This window comes from Odocoileus virginianus, chromosome 15 (assembly GCF_023699985.2).
Source record: "Odocoileus virginianus isolate 20LAN1187 ecotype Illinois chromosome 15, Ovbor_1.2, whole genome shotgun sequence".
In the NCBI taxonomy this organism is placed as follows: Eukaryota; Metazoa; Chordata; class Mammalia; order Artiodactyla; family Cervidae; genus Odocoileus; species Odocoileus virginianus.
Window position 1 is genome coordinate 24376336 of NC_069688.1, and position 16661 is coordinate 24392996.

At 38.3% G+C, this 16661-nt stretch overlaps 1 protein-coding gene across 2 annotated transcripts in view; it reads right to left on the reverse strand.

Moving 5' to 3' along the window:
* UBE2W (ubiquitin conjugating enzyme E2 W) overlaps positions 1-16160 on the reverse strand; it is a 65384-nt gene extending 49224 nt beyond the window's left edge. The window contains exon 1 of one of the 2 annotated variants that reach the window (XM_070477179.1): positions 16059-16160. In XM_070477179.1, coding sequence (XP_070333280.1) covers positions 16059-16160 — 102 coding nt within the window. The remainder of the gene's footprint in view (positions 1-16058) is intronic. The other variant, XM_070477180.1, reaches the window with a different exon arrangement.
* Between the last annotated feature and the right edge of the window lie 501 nt (positions 16161-16661).

A 16661-nucleotide genomic window follows, 5' to 3' on the forward strand; every position in this document is an offset into this window, starting at 1 on the left:
CTGACACTTAACTCTCTATACCAAAGGACAGCTTCCACAGCTTTTCTCTTTTAAGTTTTATGACTTCAAAAAGATTTTATAAGATTCTTTTTAAGCTATAAGACAAGATGGATCTTAGTTACATGGATATATCCTTCCTGCAGATTTAGTCTCAAAGGAGCACACATCTGGTTATTTACAATTTACTTAGTATGACTCAGTTATAATACTGAGTAATGCTATTAATACTCTTTAACAAATACATATTTTTAAAGATGTACTGTATTCCTCCTGTAATATTACTGTTCTAGCTTCAACATTTTTCAATGAACATAAAGTCTGGTTTTGCAATGGAATCCATCTTAGATAAATAAAAGCTACTACAAAAAATTTGAGAACATTTTTATTCTGTCTAAGTAGAGTTATTCTGTCTAAGTAGAGTTATCTGAAAGTACAAATAATAAATTTAAGTTAGGGAGACCATTTCTCAAATTGCAAGTATACCCTAAGTATCACATCTAGAGAAGTTACCTAAGTTCTGGGTCCATTTTTTCATTTTAAAAAAAGATTATCTCTGAGTTCTTTTAAATCAAAAATTAAAGAACACAGGTTACTCTATTTCAATTTTCACAAGTTAAAGCTTCCTCCATATACTGTTCAGTCTAATTCAATCATATATACCTATAGTTAGTTTTCTGTAGTTTCACAAGTGATGTAAATATTCTTATTATGGTTTTAAGCACTTCTCAGTATTATAAATCCTGTGTGATACATAATATCCTCATCTAATGTGAGCCATGTTATTATATACATTCATATCCCTACATATATCCTTTTACTCCAAACAAACTCAGAAGTCAATAACTTACAACACAAGGCCATTACAATTTATTTTTTTTTATAAAACCAGCAACCAAGTTTTTTTCAGAATAACACGAAACTCCAATTTCTTGAAAAAATAAACTTAAAGAGAACATAAAATATATTTATACCAAGATTCAGTCTAATAAGGAATGAAGAAATATGAAAGTATAAATGACTAATTTATAAAATCAATTTTGGCATTCTATGATATCAGTTTAAGAAATTATGTACCTTTCAACTGTTTTTCCAAAAAGAAGAGCTGCTGAATTTTTTAAATTACAATTACAAAAAGAAAAGCTGCTGAATTTTTAAAAATTTAGTCTTAATTTTTGCCAGTTTACGAGGATCTAAAGTAAGTTAAAAATTATTTAATGTGGGGGGGTGGTTTCCTTGGTGGCCTAGTCGTTAGGATTCCAGGCTTTCACGTGGCCTGAGTTCAACCTCTAGTAAGGGAACTGAGATCCCATGGCAAAAAAAGGAAAAAAAAAAAAAATTCAATGTATCTATATAGGAAAATCTGGTTTCAGTCAGAACCCAATACAACAGTCTATTTTAGAACAGGTGGTGCAAAACAGGAAGAAGTAGTACCTAATAATGCTACTTTTGCTATTTAGGATCACAGATAATCCTTTCCAAGCCAACGCCACTAACTGTCTTGGCTTTCTCTAGTACTTCTGTCAATGTCATTAAACTTATGAAAACTAGAGGCTTGCCAAGATTGAACTCGGCTTCTATATCCTCATAGAGGTTGTTTTTTGTGATAATTTTTGGTTTTGGTAGTAGTAGTCCAAACTGACGAATTCTTCCGTTATATTTTAAACTTAAAAAATTTGAAGTAAAGCTCTGTCACTAGGAAAACACCATCACTACCATACACAAAGAACAAAGGGCTTGATGCTCACCACCCAGTTCTACAAGTGTTAAGGTGTAACCCACTGCAGCTGCCCACCAACCGTACAACCTGAGGGGAATTCAGAGTGAAAAACAGGATAAGGAACTCTTTTCCCTGGATAAAACAAGCTCTCAGGAAGAAATGCAACGATGCCACATTCTTGCATCTTTCCATAAACAAACAAGCACTAAAAGTCATCACTTGGTATATCTGTTCTTTGTGATTAGCAGTCATCTTTTACCAAGGTGTATGCCTGAATGCACGCATTAACATTTCCTAGCCGAAAATCATATGTAAATTGGCTTCTCCCCACCTCTTTGGCGCAGTTTCCTCAAAGCTGAGTGACTATCTCCCAGGCTACCGTACTCAGCGAGACCCTGAATAATATTTAAACTCACAACTCTCAGGTTTTGTGTCTTTCTTTAAGTCAATACTATGTTTAAGGGTAATAAGGTTGATTAGAAGCCCAGCCTGAACTTCAGACATCAACAGATGTTCTGTCCTCTGCTACTTCTTAGAGAACCAGACTCCTTACACCAAAACTCCTCCACCCATACAACCTCATACTTCCTCCTCCCACAGGCACAGACAGACAGATCCACACCTAGACACACCTTAGGAATACAACTTCAGGAATGAGAAGAAGTATCCTGAGACACAACATAGTTGGGCTTAGGGAGAGAGCAATCACATAAATTTAGTCTCCATGAAGCAAGACCTAAGATTATGTGCTGTCAAAATAAGTGTTATAGATTGGAAGCTTAAGGGGAAAAACCTACCATGGTGGCGGGGGATGGGGGCAGAGAAGGGGATACAAATAAGACTTTCACTGAAGCATTATATTCAAAGTAAAGAGTTACAAACCAAATGTTAACCTAGTTGAAACAATGCATTTAATTAACAGGAAATGAACATTAATTTTAAATACTATTCACTTTTTCCTGTTCTTTAGTTTAACTGGTCCAGTGTTAGTTGCTCACTCATGACAGACTCCTTGTGACCCTATGGACTGTAGCCCACACCAGGCTCCTCTGTCCATGGGATTCTCCAGGCAAGAATACTGGAGTGGGTTGCCATGCCCTTCTCCAGGGGATCTTCCCGACCCAGGGATCGAACACAAGTCTCCCCATTGTAGGAGATACTTTACAGTCTGAGCCATCTGGGAAGCCCTAACTGGGCCACGGCAGAAGCCAGAACAAAAGATGGGGCAAAAAGGCAATGTTTTGGTGTCACTTCTGACCTATTTTGAAAAAAGTATGTCTTTACTTTTACTTGAGAGCTTACTACTAGTAGCACACTGCCCTCAGTGACTTAAAAATCAATAAAGTACCCTTATAAAAGTACAAGGTGGAAGTGAAAAATCCTGTGAAAGAGGTAAAGGGTGCTATGAGGACATAAGAGGTAAAAAAAGTGGGTACAGCTGTGAGACTGAGACTGCTGGATTCATGATGCCAGGTATAAAGTTTTAAAGAACTAATGGAGATTTTGAGTAAAATCTCAATTCAAAATGACAGTAAAAAGAGTATAAAGAGTATGTAACTTAGCTAGATAAGTCTAAAAAAAAAAAACCTAAGGAAAAATGAGAAAACAAAATTGGGAACTGTGAAAGTTACCCATAATGCAAAGCGGAAGCTCACTATAAAAAGAGACTAAAAAGAGCTGCTAAGTATTCACAGCAAGTAAAAGCTACTGACAGAATCTACATGTTTAGTAATATCCAGTTCAACCTAAAGACAGGAAAAACAGACTCAGGCCCCAGAATCATAAAGAGCCTGATTCTCAGTTATTTTAACAGACAAAAAGCTCTATGTCATAGGCCTAACATGGGAGCTGCATGGAGTAACAATAATGGCCAAAAGACTAAATACAAGACTAATGTTCCAAGGGCTATTTACATTTTAATATAGGACCCCTGAGATTATTTAAAACAACAACAACAACAAAAAACCCAAAACCCAACAACCTTAGATAACTATTCACATTCAACTCCAAAGATTCCTGATATAAAATGTGTTTGTCCAGGTACACAACTGGCACAGAACACTCACTCAGCTCACAACTAAGCCTGGAGGGTCACCCAGCAGCCACATCTTCTTTAAAAAAAAAAAAAAACATGTATGTACGTATTTGGCTGCACCAGATCTCAGCTGCAGCATGCAGGGTGTTCAGTGGAGGCACGTGAACTCTCAGTTCTGGCCTGTGGCATCCACCAGGCCAGTTCCCAGCAGCCACATCTCTAATGCATTTCCTTCACTAACCCTCCTCCAGAGAGAACTCACAGCAGACACTTTGTTTCTTTATATAAAGGAGCCATCAGAACAAGAGATTTTTGCAAGGTAGTCAACATGTGCTCTGATACTAAAGAAAACAGGTGTTTTCTGATAGAACCCTAATCAGCCAGGAACATAAAACAGTTTCATAGTCTTGAGATCTCTCCAGAGGCATCAACTTTGAAAGGTCTACCATCTCCTGAATGCCAAATCTGGTCCAAGGATAAGTATTATACAATTTACATAATTTGCACAGCTAAAATTTCCCACTGTAGCTAGATAAATTTTCAACTTAGGTAGCAGATCAGGCTTAACAAGGTGCTGAGAAAAATTTCAATATCCAGGATGAACGTCAGACCAATTACTCTCTGGGGATAGTTGTTGTTCAAGCTCCTTAAGTGTCTTCAACATGATGCCAACATTGAAAATCACTGACTTGCACTATGTGAGTAAGTAAAAAAAAAAAAAAAAAAAAAAACAACAAACTGAGGGACAGTATCTAAAGTAGAAAATGGAAAAAAGCAAACAAGGAACCTGACCAGAGTGACATTACATTTTACCAGTTTTAACATGGCTTCAACTCATTTCAGATCAAAGGGGGACTGAAATTTAAATCAAAATACAGTCAATTTTCATTATTCACAGTAGCTACATTCTATAAAGTCACAGCAAATACTTAATTAGCAAATAGTGATCCACGTTCCCAGAGGAAAACAGGGTTAGGCTCCTGTAATCCTCCGTTCACATTCAACCAATTAATAATAACCTTAGTTTTTGTGTGCTCCTATTTAAAGAGTTCTTAATATATATTGCTGACTCAACACTGAACCCAAGGGCAACAGTACATGCCTAAATGAAGGTTATCTAATACACAGATGTTCTGCATAAGACACATAAGTCTTCTTGGAACTAGAAAGACTAAACAGCACTCCAGTATACTTAAAGGCCATTTTAAACAGTGAAATCACCAAAAGCACAAAAATGTGAAAAAAGTGGCAACAGACCCAAGGAACAGTATTTGTTTCTTGTATAGCAGCTAAAACAAGACAGTGTTGTTCTGTTTCACCTGAGCAGGGCACATGCACATCCAGCAACTCAAATCTTCCCACCCTGCATGTGTGCAAATCACCACAAAAGCACCATGGGAATTGATTTCAGGGTTACAAATAAATGTCACCAAGTAGGTGGATTCACAAGTACAGAATCCATGAACGATGTGGACGGACTGTAGAAATATCAAAGCAAGGTAGCTCAAAAGACAGGAACTTAGGAGGTTTCCACTAAGCAATATAAAGAGCAAAGATGGCACCAATATGCCCAGCTACATAATTTTCTCCACTACAATCTTTAAATTGATTTTCCTATCTAAGGGACATTTTTTCTGTAACATTTTTTCTCATATCAAATCTATATACTAAAAAAGAACTATATACTCAATTTGCTCAACACATGCCTTCCATGAGGTACAAAAGTAAACATTTTACCAACGATCACTATAAAGGTATGATGGTTGGACTAGATGACCTCTAAAATGTCCAGTGGCTCAATGCTTTTGCAAGTTTAAAAATCAAAGTTGGTATGTTTATTTTAATTATAATAAAAGTCAACATATGACTACATACATATTCTCAGTAATAGTTTATCAGGATTACAATCACATTTTTTAGTAGTAGGGCTACAATATAAATTCATATCTGAAAAACAGATAATAGCTGCACTCACCAAAAGAAATAACTTGAATCCAGTTGAATATTATCAAACCTGATGGATCCTCATCGTGGATCTACACAACTTCAAAAACAAAACAACCTGCCATATTGATTCTATAAAGCTAAATATGCCTCAAACCGTATACAAAAGTTAACTCAAAATAAATCAAGATGTAAATGTAAGAGCTAAAACCATAACACTCTCAGAAGAAAAGTATAATAAACTGCAAGTCTTCACAACCTTTAATTAATGATACAAAACAAAAATACAAATGACAAAAGAAAAAACCTGGACTTCATCACAATTAAAAATATTTATGCTTCAAAGGATACCAGAAGAATGTGCAAACATAGTTCATAGAATAAAAGAATATTTGCAAATCAAATGTCTAATAAGTTCAGAATATACAAAGAAAGAACTTTCACAAGTCAACAATAAAAAGATAATTTTTTAAGTGGCAAAGGATTTGAATAGACATTTCTGCAAGAAATGTACCAATAAAAACAAGAAAAAATGTCAAATATTAGTCATTAAGGAAATGCAAAGAGAAACCACAATGAGATACCACTTCATACCCAACTAGGACAGTTACACTTAAAAAAATGCACAACAAATATTAGCCAGAATATGCACAAACTGGAAGCTCTGCACACTGCTCATGGGAATGTAAAACAATGCAGCTGACATGGAAAAGTCTGGCAGTTTCTTAGAACATTAAACATGAGAGTCACCAAATGAAAAAAAAAAAAAAGTTACCAAATGACTCAGCAATTCCACTCCTAGGTATATACCTAAGACAAATAAAACATGTCCACACAAAAACATGTTTATAAATACCCATAGCAGCATTATTCAAAAAGTAGAAATAATACAAATAGTCAATTAACTGACAGGAACAGGAAACAAACCAAATGTCAATTAACTGGTGGATAAACAAGCTGTGGTATAACCATAAAATGGACTATTACTCAGCCTAAAAATGAACAAAGTACTGATACACAAGCTACAATATGGATGAACCTCAAAAACATTATGCTGAGTGGTACAGGCCAGTCCCAAAGGCCACATATTGCATGACTCCATTTATATGAAATGCCCCAAATAGGCAAATCTTTAAGGATAGAAAACAAATTAGTGATTTCCAAGGGTGGGGGTAGGGGAAGAAGGGGACCATGTAACATGATACACTGGGAACACAAAGCGACTGATAACGGCTAAAGGGTTTCTTTTAGGGGTGAGTTTGTGAATATATTCTTTTAGTGACCATGGGTGTGAATATATTTTAAAAGCCACTGACTTTTATACTTTAAAAAAAGGTTAAGTTTTATGATACATGAATTGTATCTCAATTAAAAAAAGGAAAAAACTGAACTTGCCATTTAAAACTGATGTAGAAGGCTCAAAATTTTACTTGGCTAACTCTCAAACTTTGAAGAGGACTGGCAAAGAATACATGCTAATTAGAAATCATACTTCCTCTCTGCTTCCTGTGGTGTGTAAACATTAAGGAGAGACTTCATATAAAGGAAATTTGCTTTTTTGGTAGCCTTTGTTGGTAGGCAACAAAGGACCAGGAATCAAAATTTTTTTAAAGTGATTATCTGACAGAGGTAGTTTACACAAATAAGAGGCCTACAGAATTATAAGATATAATTCACAAACAATTCCAAAGATCTATGACATGAAGTGATTTGTAATTTTACCCCATATGATGGTTTTTTTTTTAAAAAAGGTCACACACTTTAAAAAAGTGTCAAAGCTAGAATTCAAACAAAGTTTATCTGAATTCAAACCTGTGCTTATTCCACTGACAGTTACTGAAGGTCTACTAAATGCCAGGCACTGGGGTATGTCCAGCAGAAACAGTATGTTAATTTAACAATATGCCAGGGATATAAAGATCAAATTTAGCAGGTTAAGAGGCACTGCAAATGCCAGGGATGTGAGTACTATCTTGTACTGGGTGGTCAAGGAAGGCTTCTCTTAGAAAACTACATTTGAACAAAGATCTCAGACAAAAAAAGGAAGTGAGCCATCAGATACGTGGAGAAGAGCACTCCAAGAAGAGAAAACAACAGGGCAAAGACAGAAGGGAGGCCCACAGCTGCAGAGAAGTGAGGAGGCTGGGGTGGAGGGTGCTGAACGAGACAGATGTTAGGCCTTCTAGGTCACTAACAGGAATTTTAGCTTATATTTTCAATAAAATAGGGAAGCCACAGGATGGATGTGAGTGAAGTAACATTTGACTTTTGTTCTGAAACAATCTAAATGATGGGTTGAGGAAAGAATGTAAAGGAACAAGTGCAGAAGCAGGGAAACCAGTTAGGAAGCTGTTGATACAATGTAGATGACAGATGATGATGATTTACATCAAGTAATGATGCAGGTGACTCCAGTGGTACAGAACCTGCCTGCCAATGCAGGAGACGTAAGAAACATGAGTTCGATCCCTGGGCTGGGAAGATTTCTGGAGGAGGGCATGGCAACCCACTCCAGTGTTCATGCTTGGAGAATCCCATGGACAGAGAAACCTGGCAGGCTACAGTCCATAGGGTCTCAAAGAGTTGGACACAACAGAAGCGACTTACCACGCACACACCATGATGCAGAAGAGCAGATGGCTGGATTCTGAATTTATTTTGAAGGTAGAGCTCAACAGAATATGATGGTTTGACTATGGAGTGGGATGGAACCAAGGTTTCTAACTGAACAATCGGAAGAATCAAGTTCTGCCAAGCACCACACGGGGAATACTATAAAAAGGTTTGGGAAGGTAAATAAAGGAGTTTTATAATTGCTTACCTCTCTGCTCATCTACTTTGTCTTAATCACTACACTACACACTGCTTTTTGTGCAACACAGCTGCTAAGCAGTGAAACAGAGCCTGAATCCAGGTCTTTCGACTCCAGATCCTAGGCGCTTTTTCCTAATGAAGGTTTATAAAAGCGACTGAATGAGAATACAATTTTTCTCAGAAAAAAAATAACTCAAAGGCGTACACCATTTGCTGGTACTCCAAAAACAGCATTCACAAATAAAGGCTATCAAACAGAGACATTTCAAAAACACCTGACAAACATGAATAAGTATTACGCAGATAAAACAGTGAAGCAGATAATGATATAAAGATGCAACAAAAGTCATCTAAACCAAGGCTCAACCTGGATAAATACTATGTAGAAGAGTATTTTCAGAAAAAATGCCAGGGCTTCCCTGGTGGCTCAGTGGTAAAGAATGTACCTGCCAATGCAGGAAACACAGGTTCGATCCTTTATCTAGGAAGATCCCACAGGCCACACGTGCTGCAGAACAACTAAGCCCTTCTGCCACAACTAATGAGCCTGTGACCTAGAGCCGGGAAAGTGCAACTACGGAAGCCCGCTGTCCTTAGAGCCCCTGCTCAGCAGCAAGAGAAGCCTGCCTTCTGCAGCTCGAGTGGCCCCCTCTCTGAGACTAGAGCAAGGGAGACCCAGCACGGCCACAGTGAGCGGAGTTCTCAGAGTAAGAAAAGTACTTTTAAAAAGGAAAAATGCCAGATCATCCTTCTAAAAACTCTCCTTAAGAATAAAGATTATCTTTGAACACTACAGATTTGCCATTATAGTTTTATTCAATGATCAAGTATATGCATAAAGAACCTTTGTAAAAATTTTGCTACATAAAGTAACTGTATATTTTAAAATATAAGGAACAGTTTCCTCTCAGTTTCTTAGCTGTAGAAGCTATAAAATATTTTAGAGAATGGTAAATTATTGACTGAAGAGTTAAATAAATATCCCCATGATTTCTCTACAAGATCAAACTTGTTAGTATGTTCATTACCTACATCTTAACAGCATCAGCTTCACTACTCAGTTGCAATACAACTTTGGGTAAGTCACTTCTCAAATAAGTGGTTAGGGATCAAAAATCACTCTTTTTATTAGACTGAAATGGGATTTGACTTCCCATTTTACAAGGCTAGAGTAAGAATCCAGAGAGAATGTAAATACTTTGAAAGACACTAAAGTTATGGCACACATAAATCAAGAAAATAAGCCAACTTTGAGGGGAATACACATGTAATATAAAAATGAATTTTAAATTGTTTCTTCATAGGTACTCGACCTTTCTATTAAGAGAACTGTTTATTAGATTTCTCTAAAATAGAACTAACGCAGAATTTGCTGTGTCAAGTGATGGACAAGCACTCACAGTAATCACTATGTGCACATTTAAGGGACAATGAGAGAGGACTTTTTGTTGTTGTTGTTCTTATCGAATCTGTGGGCCAACGAAGTAGAAGAGACCTAAAAAGTTAAAATAAGAGATCCAAACCAACACTTTTAGGACAAAAATAGAAGGCATCTTGTAAAGCAACAATTGATTAATAGCAAAAAGAAAAATACCACAATGACTGCTGTGAGAATTAAGAAAAGATAATCAGGTCCTCTTTCTGCCACCTTCTGATGAACATACAGCTGAAGACTAGCAGGTGGGTACTCTTTATAAAACTTTATTACACACACACACACACACACACACACACACACACACACACACACTATGCTTTTGTTCGGTGAAGTCTACTATCTACTTATGTTTATCACTGACACAGAACACCTTCAATTCTACTCTTTGCTGTTTCCCTTTTCCTTCAGGACTTGCTCCATCAGCTCTGTGCTAGCCCCATTCCCGGCCAGAGTATCTAGCCAACCTTCTTAGGTACTATAACTCTAGGTACACTCCACAAGCCTCCAGTATTTAGTAAGCCTCAGGATCCGGGGTGACAGTCAGTTTCCTCACTTTTGATTAAGCTGTAACCCTTCATGATGATATCAACAAAAATAGTCATGTGGAATCTAATTGTCAAGTAATATGACTATAATGTCAGAAAGAATTCATACTCTATCTCTCAATCACTTCCCTGGGGCTTCCCTGGTGGCTCAGATGGTAAAGAATCTGACTGTAATGCAGGAGACCCAGGTTTGATCCTTGGGTCGGGAAGTTCCCCTGGAGAAGGAAATGGCAACCCACTCCAGTATTCTTGCCTGGAGAATTCCAAGAACAGAGGAGCCTGGTGAGCTACAGTCCATGGGGTCTCAAAGAGTTGGACAGGACTGAGCAACTAACACTTTCACTTTTAAGAACCCACACTCACTCTCTCAATTCCAAGAACCAACTACTTGAGTAAACAACAATGAAAAGTTGTGAATAACCCAAAATAATTTATTGCTTCTAAGTCATCTAAAAATAAGCACATATTCACAATCAATCTCCCTCCATCTAACCAAATCAACAGTCAGTACAACACCCAAATAAGAAAGAGGAAGAAAATGAAGAAAATCCCCAAGAGTAATTCAACTAATCATTTCTCTCAAGTATATCACTGCTAAAGTATCAACTACTATACACTGACTTTCTAAGATCTTAAGACATAAAGTAAAGGCTGCTTATTAACTAAAATTAATAAATCTAGATGGTCAAATTAGAAAAGTATACCAGGTATACTAAAAATCTTCCAACATAAAGAAGTCTGAATGAAACAGCTAAAATCTAAAATCAGAAAATATATCCAGGAGGCAAAATTAACTAATCATTTCATTATATGAAATGAGCCCATGGGGAAGAAAAAAAAGATTAAGAACAAAATGAAAAAAGAAACATACACAAAAAATGCAACTTTATGGTTTAGTTGAAAACAGAATGCCCTAATATTGCTCCCCTTTTAAGAAATGTTTTGACTCACATAAAAAAATTCACTCTAACAACGTTCTAAGAAAGTCTTACCCAATAATCTAAGTCCCTAAAATGCTAATCTAAACAATTGGTATGACCAACTTTCCACTTGATAGTTTAAGATTTCTAGAACCATCAGAATTAATGTAAATCTATTTATTCAACTCCTGTAAAGTTGAAGTACCATCATGAGCCCACCATTCTCTAAGAATGGTTTCTTAAAACAGAATCTAACCATATCTTACTTGGTGATTTGTGTCTGTTCTAGGAAGAAACAGTAGGGAAAAAATGAAAGAAAAAAAAAAAGCAAAAATAGGAAAAAAACATCTCAAAGGGCTCACAGAAATCTGAAAACCACAATCTTGAATCGCATGTTGAAGAACAAATGGTTTCTTAAAATAGAATCTAACCATATCTTACTTGGTGATTTGTGTCTAGGAAGAAACAGTAGGGAAAAAAATGAAAGAAAAAAAAGCAAAAATAGGAAAAAAAATCTCAAAGGGTTCACAGAAATCTGAAAACCACAATTTTGAATCCTATGTTGAAGAACAACTCTAGCAAAACTATGGAACAGAAGTTTCCCCAGCATTATGGATATACCAGAACACTGATCCTCATTCCCAATGTTTCGCTGTGAGCTGTCCAGCCAGGTGCTTCCAGCCTCCAACAATCTCATCCACCCTGGTGTGCAATTCAAAAATTATTTTCTATGTGTGTTACAAGTAAAAAAAGGTTTCAAGGCACCAATAGAGTATACTACAGTAGTTACTATGTCAGCTTTAAGATACATACTTTCCAAAAAGAATCTGAAAAACAACAGATATAACTGTGTATCTTATGCTGTTGTTGTTGTTTAGTCATTATGTGCAGGTGCACTCAGTCCTGTCCACTCAGTCATGTCCAGCTCTTTGCAACCACGGACTGTAGTTCGCCAGGCTCCTCTGTTCAATGGATTCTCCAGGCAAGAATACTGGAGTGGATTGCCATTTCCTTCTCCAGGGTACTATCCTGACCCAGGGATCAAACCTGTGTCTCCTGCATTGGCAGATGGATTCTTTACCACTGAGCCACATGGGAAGCTCTTTATATCTATCACATATAGATGTGACTAACTGAATCACTGTGCCACACACCTGAAATTAACATGACATTGTAAATCAACTATATTTCAATAAAATTTTTTTTAAAAAGATAAAACATCATACTCTCCAAAAAAAACATGAAAGTCCACCCTTACTTGCTATCCTGATGATCCTTTATGGCTAATTTATTTCATCTTTATCAATACAGGTAAGTAAGACTCATACACATTTGCATAATATGCATACTTTTATAACACAGTTCCTCTTACAGGTTAAGTAACCTCTTCAGCAGCAGTAATACCCTGGTGTGGCTAAGATGAAGAAATCTACTGAAAATGTTTTAGGTCACGACATGGTTAAAGCAGCATTCATGTACAGCTTACTTTTTCCTAAGAACTCTAACTAAAGTTCAAAAAAACATTTAGTAACCTCCTTCCACAAGTTTTCTCTACAGCACTATAGCCATCTAACATAATAGCAATTAACTTAAATATTTTGTTCTTACCCATCACTCCTAACCAGACTATTACATCCACAAAGGCAGAAACCTTGTCTGCTTTTGTTCATTGCTCTATCCTCAGCACCTAGATGGATACCCGACATAGAGGGCCCTCAAAAAATAAATGATGTGTAAATGAACAAATATAACTTAGTTGCTGTTTTATGTATAATTTATTTGTTTTGACGAGTTAAACTTTGCTATTAAGATGGTCAGGAAAAAATTTTGTGCAAAGACACAGAATAACCACACAGAGAAGTGCTGTTTCAAAAAGCTTGGTAAATCTCTATTAAAACATTTTTCAAATACTATCAGGAGAGGACATAAAAGAGGGAATCCTTGCACATTGTTGGTGGGAATGTAAATTGGTACAGCCATTATGATAAACAGTATGAAGGGTCCCCAAAAAAGATGGAAATTAGAAGTACTATATGATTCACTACTGGGTGTGTATAAGAAAACGAAAACACTAATTTGAAAAGATAGATGCAGGCAAATGTTCACAGCAGCACTATTTATAACTGTCAGGATAGGGAAGCTACTTAAGTGTCCATCAACCAATGAACGGATAAGATGTTGATGCATGCATGCGCATGTGCACATGCACACACGATGCAGTATTACTCAGCCATAAAAAAGAGTGAAACTTTGCCATTTGCAACAACATGGATGCACATGGAGGGTATAATGTTCAGTGAAATAAACCAGAGAAAGAAACACTGTAGAATATCATTTACATATCAAATCTAAAAAGTAAAACTAGTGAATATAACAAAAAAGAAATAGACTCACAGATATGATTAGTGGTTACCATTGGAGAGGGAAAGTGAGAGGAGCGAAATAGGGAGACAAGGTTAACAGGTACAAGCTAAAGTACAAACTATTATGTATAAAATGAATAAGCTACAAGGATATATTGTACAGTACAGGGAATATAGCAAATATTTACTAATAACTACAAATGGAGTATAATCTTTAAAAGTTGTGAATCATTATGTTGAACACCTGAAACAAAATATTGTAAATCAATTATGCTTCAATAAAAAACTTAAAAAATAAAAAGATACTACCAGAGAATCTGTATCAGGAACTTCTAAAATACAAATAAAAGGAAAAATTTAGTTTTAATTCCTCTAATCAGAAGACATAAAGGAATAAAGGGTAAAAAGATAAGAGGTACTTGGGACACAGAAAAATGTAGTATTACACTGGCAAGTATTGTGTTTATTGCTTAAGTCGTCATGTAAAATTCCAGACTATCAACATTAAGTTTTGTACTGACTCGCTTTTGAAATCTGCTTTTTCCAGACACTAAAGGTCTAATTTTAATCAGCAAATCAGTTATCCCTATACTCCTCTGACAAATATCATCACTAGTACTGTGGATTTTAATCTTTTTATTCTTAAAAAGAATGGTTTTAATCTTAACACAAATAATCTTAAATTGGTCACATAGCCGATCTACTGTTCAACTCGTGTTCTACAGTTCCTTTTTTGGCCTCAAATGACGAAACCTCTCTAACGTCTCTGGGGAGATTACGGTAAAGTATAATGTTTCCTGAAATTGTTTTTGTTTTTTCTCTGGACTGTTTCATGACATCTCTTCAACTAGGAATGTTACATACAATTTTTGTTTGGGTTTTTTTTTCTATTCTGCAGTAAAGTCCAGAGGGAGAAGCAAAGGTAAAAAGAGTCTTGTACGGAGAACAGGCTGAAAGGGGACAGATAACACAAAAGCACAGAAGTAAATGCGAAGCAAATACGTGCACAAAGAGGAAGAAGATGCAGAAAAGAGCTAAAAGAAAAGCACTGTTCTCGCCTAAAAAGAGAAAAAATCGGCAGGGGGATAAGGAAACGCGATTATCCTTCTAGAAACAAAAGCATATAAAATCCTTCTAAGAAAAACGTGGTCTCTTTAAGATGCTGTTAAAACTAAAAAGCGCTCAGCTGATACTTCAAAGGGGAGTTCTGCCTTCTCTTCCTATGTTTTGACAGAGCTAGTCTTCATCTATAAATTAAATGCAAGCTATAGATAATGCAGAGTTAATCTCTACAAAACTGCAATTGTGGATGCCATCTTTGTTTGTTAAAATAAAAAAAACTCTTCGGATTTGTAAAAAGAAAAGAGTATATTAAGTTGGAAAACCAGAAAACCACGCGTTGCCAAGTCAGGTAGCTATAACATGGGTTAACAAATGCCTCTTACCAAACTAAGGTGCCACTAAGATCTAGGGAAGAAGGGCAAAGGGCTGTAGCCTTATCGCGACCGCAAGGGTGGGGCACTGTAGGAAATAAAAAGATTGGAGGGTGAGCTATCCCGGGAGGTATAGGGGGTTGGTGATCCGTCCTTCGGGGAGATAGCCTGTTAGACGGCAAATGATTCTGAGGGGCTGAGGATAGCTTCGGTGAGTGAGAAAATGAGCTGTGGGACTTCTGTTCGTTGAGAGTGCGAAGGCTGATAGAGGAAGGTACCCCTGGGGCAAAGGACTGAGAGTCAAAAGGAGAGTCGAGGCACCGAGCAGCCAGGGAGGCCGGGCGTGGGAGGCCTGAGTCGAGGCCGCGAAACGCCTTCTCCTGGAACGCCTTTTCGGCTACCCACACTCAGCCCCTCTCAGGGCCGCCCCTGCCCCGGCGACAACGGCGAGAGCAGCTGTTTCCGCCCAGCCGGGGACCGCGGTGGAAAAGGCATCCCTGGGCCCGGAGGCAGGCAGGCAGGCAGGCGACAGTCGTCCGTGTGAGCCGGAGGTGATTCGAGACCAACGCCGCGGAGCCAACATCAAACTTCGCCCCTTCCTCCCCTTTAGCCTTCTTTATCCCCCAACTTCCCGGCCGGCTGGTGTCCGCTTCGACCGACCGAGACCCCCCCCTTCTTCTCGCCGCCTCTCACCCATCCCCAACGCCCTGAAGGTGGGAAGGAACGGTCGCCGGGGCCGCTCCGGAGCCCGCCCAGGTGCCCCCAGAGTCCCAGACACACCCCCGGAGGAAAGGCTCTCATCCTCCCCGCGGCAACGGAGCCCGCCCAGATGCTGCAAACTCCTCTTACCTGCATTGACGCCATGATGGAACCATCCCCCCAAGGCCGGCGAGGCCAGAGACGCAGGGGGCGGAGCTGCCGTGCTCGCGTCACGCCGCGGGGGCCCAGCATCCCGGGCGCGAGGGGCGGGGCCTCCGATGGGAAGGGGATGGCGCCAGGGGATTGGCTGGCGGGCTACGCGCCCGAGCGGGGGAGGGGAAAGCGAGGGCGCAGTGAATGGCGCTGTCCCTACCTTCGATCGCGTAGAGCTCTCCGTCCTCCACCACGAGCCCACTGGCTGCCCTGATCACTTAGGAAACGCTGCTCGGGTTCTGACCCGAACCACGGTTGTTGTTTTTTTCTGTCTATACTCCGAGATCCTGATGATGTCCAGGCCCGTGAGGTTTTTGTTTTCCCAACCACAGGTGTTAAGATTTGCAGAGTTTACCTTTCGTATTCTTTTTCTACACCACCTTGCCCACTTTCACAGCTTAGGGCAAGATGAAAATTCCTGCCGGGCTGTTTTCTGCTGTTTACGGACCCGGAAGGCTTCTCATATTCCTAATTTGGGGAAGAGAGAGACACAGATTTCCTTCTACAATGGGATAAGAATTGAGGGCAGAACAGCACTTC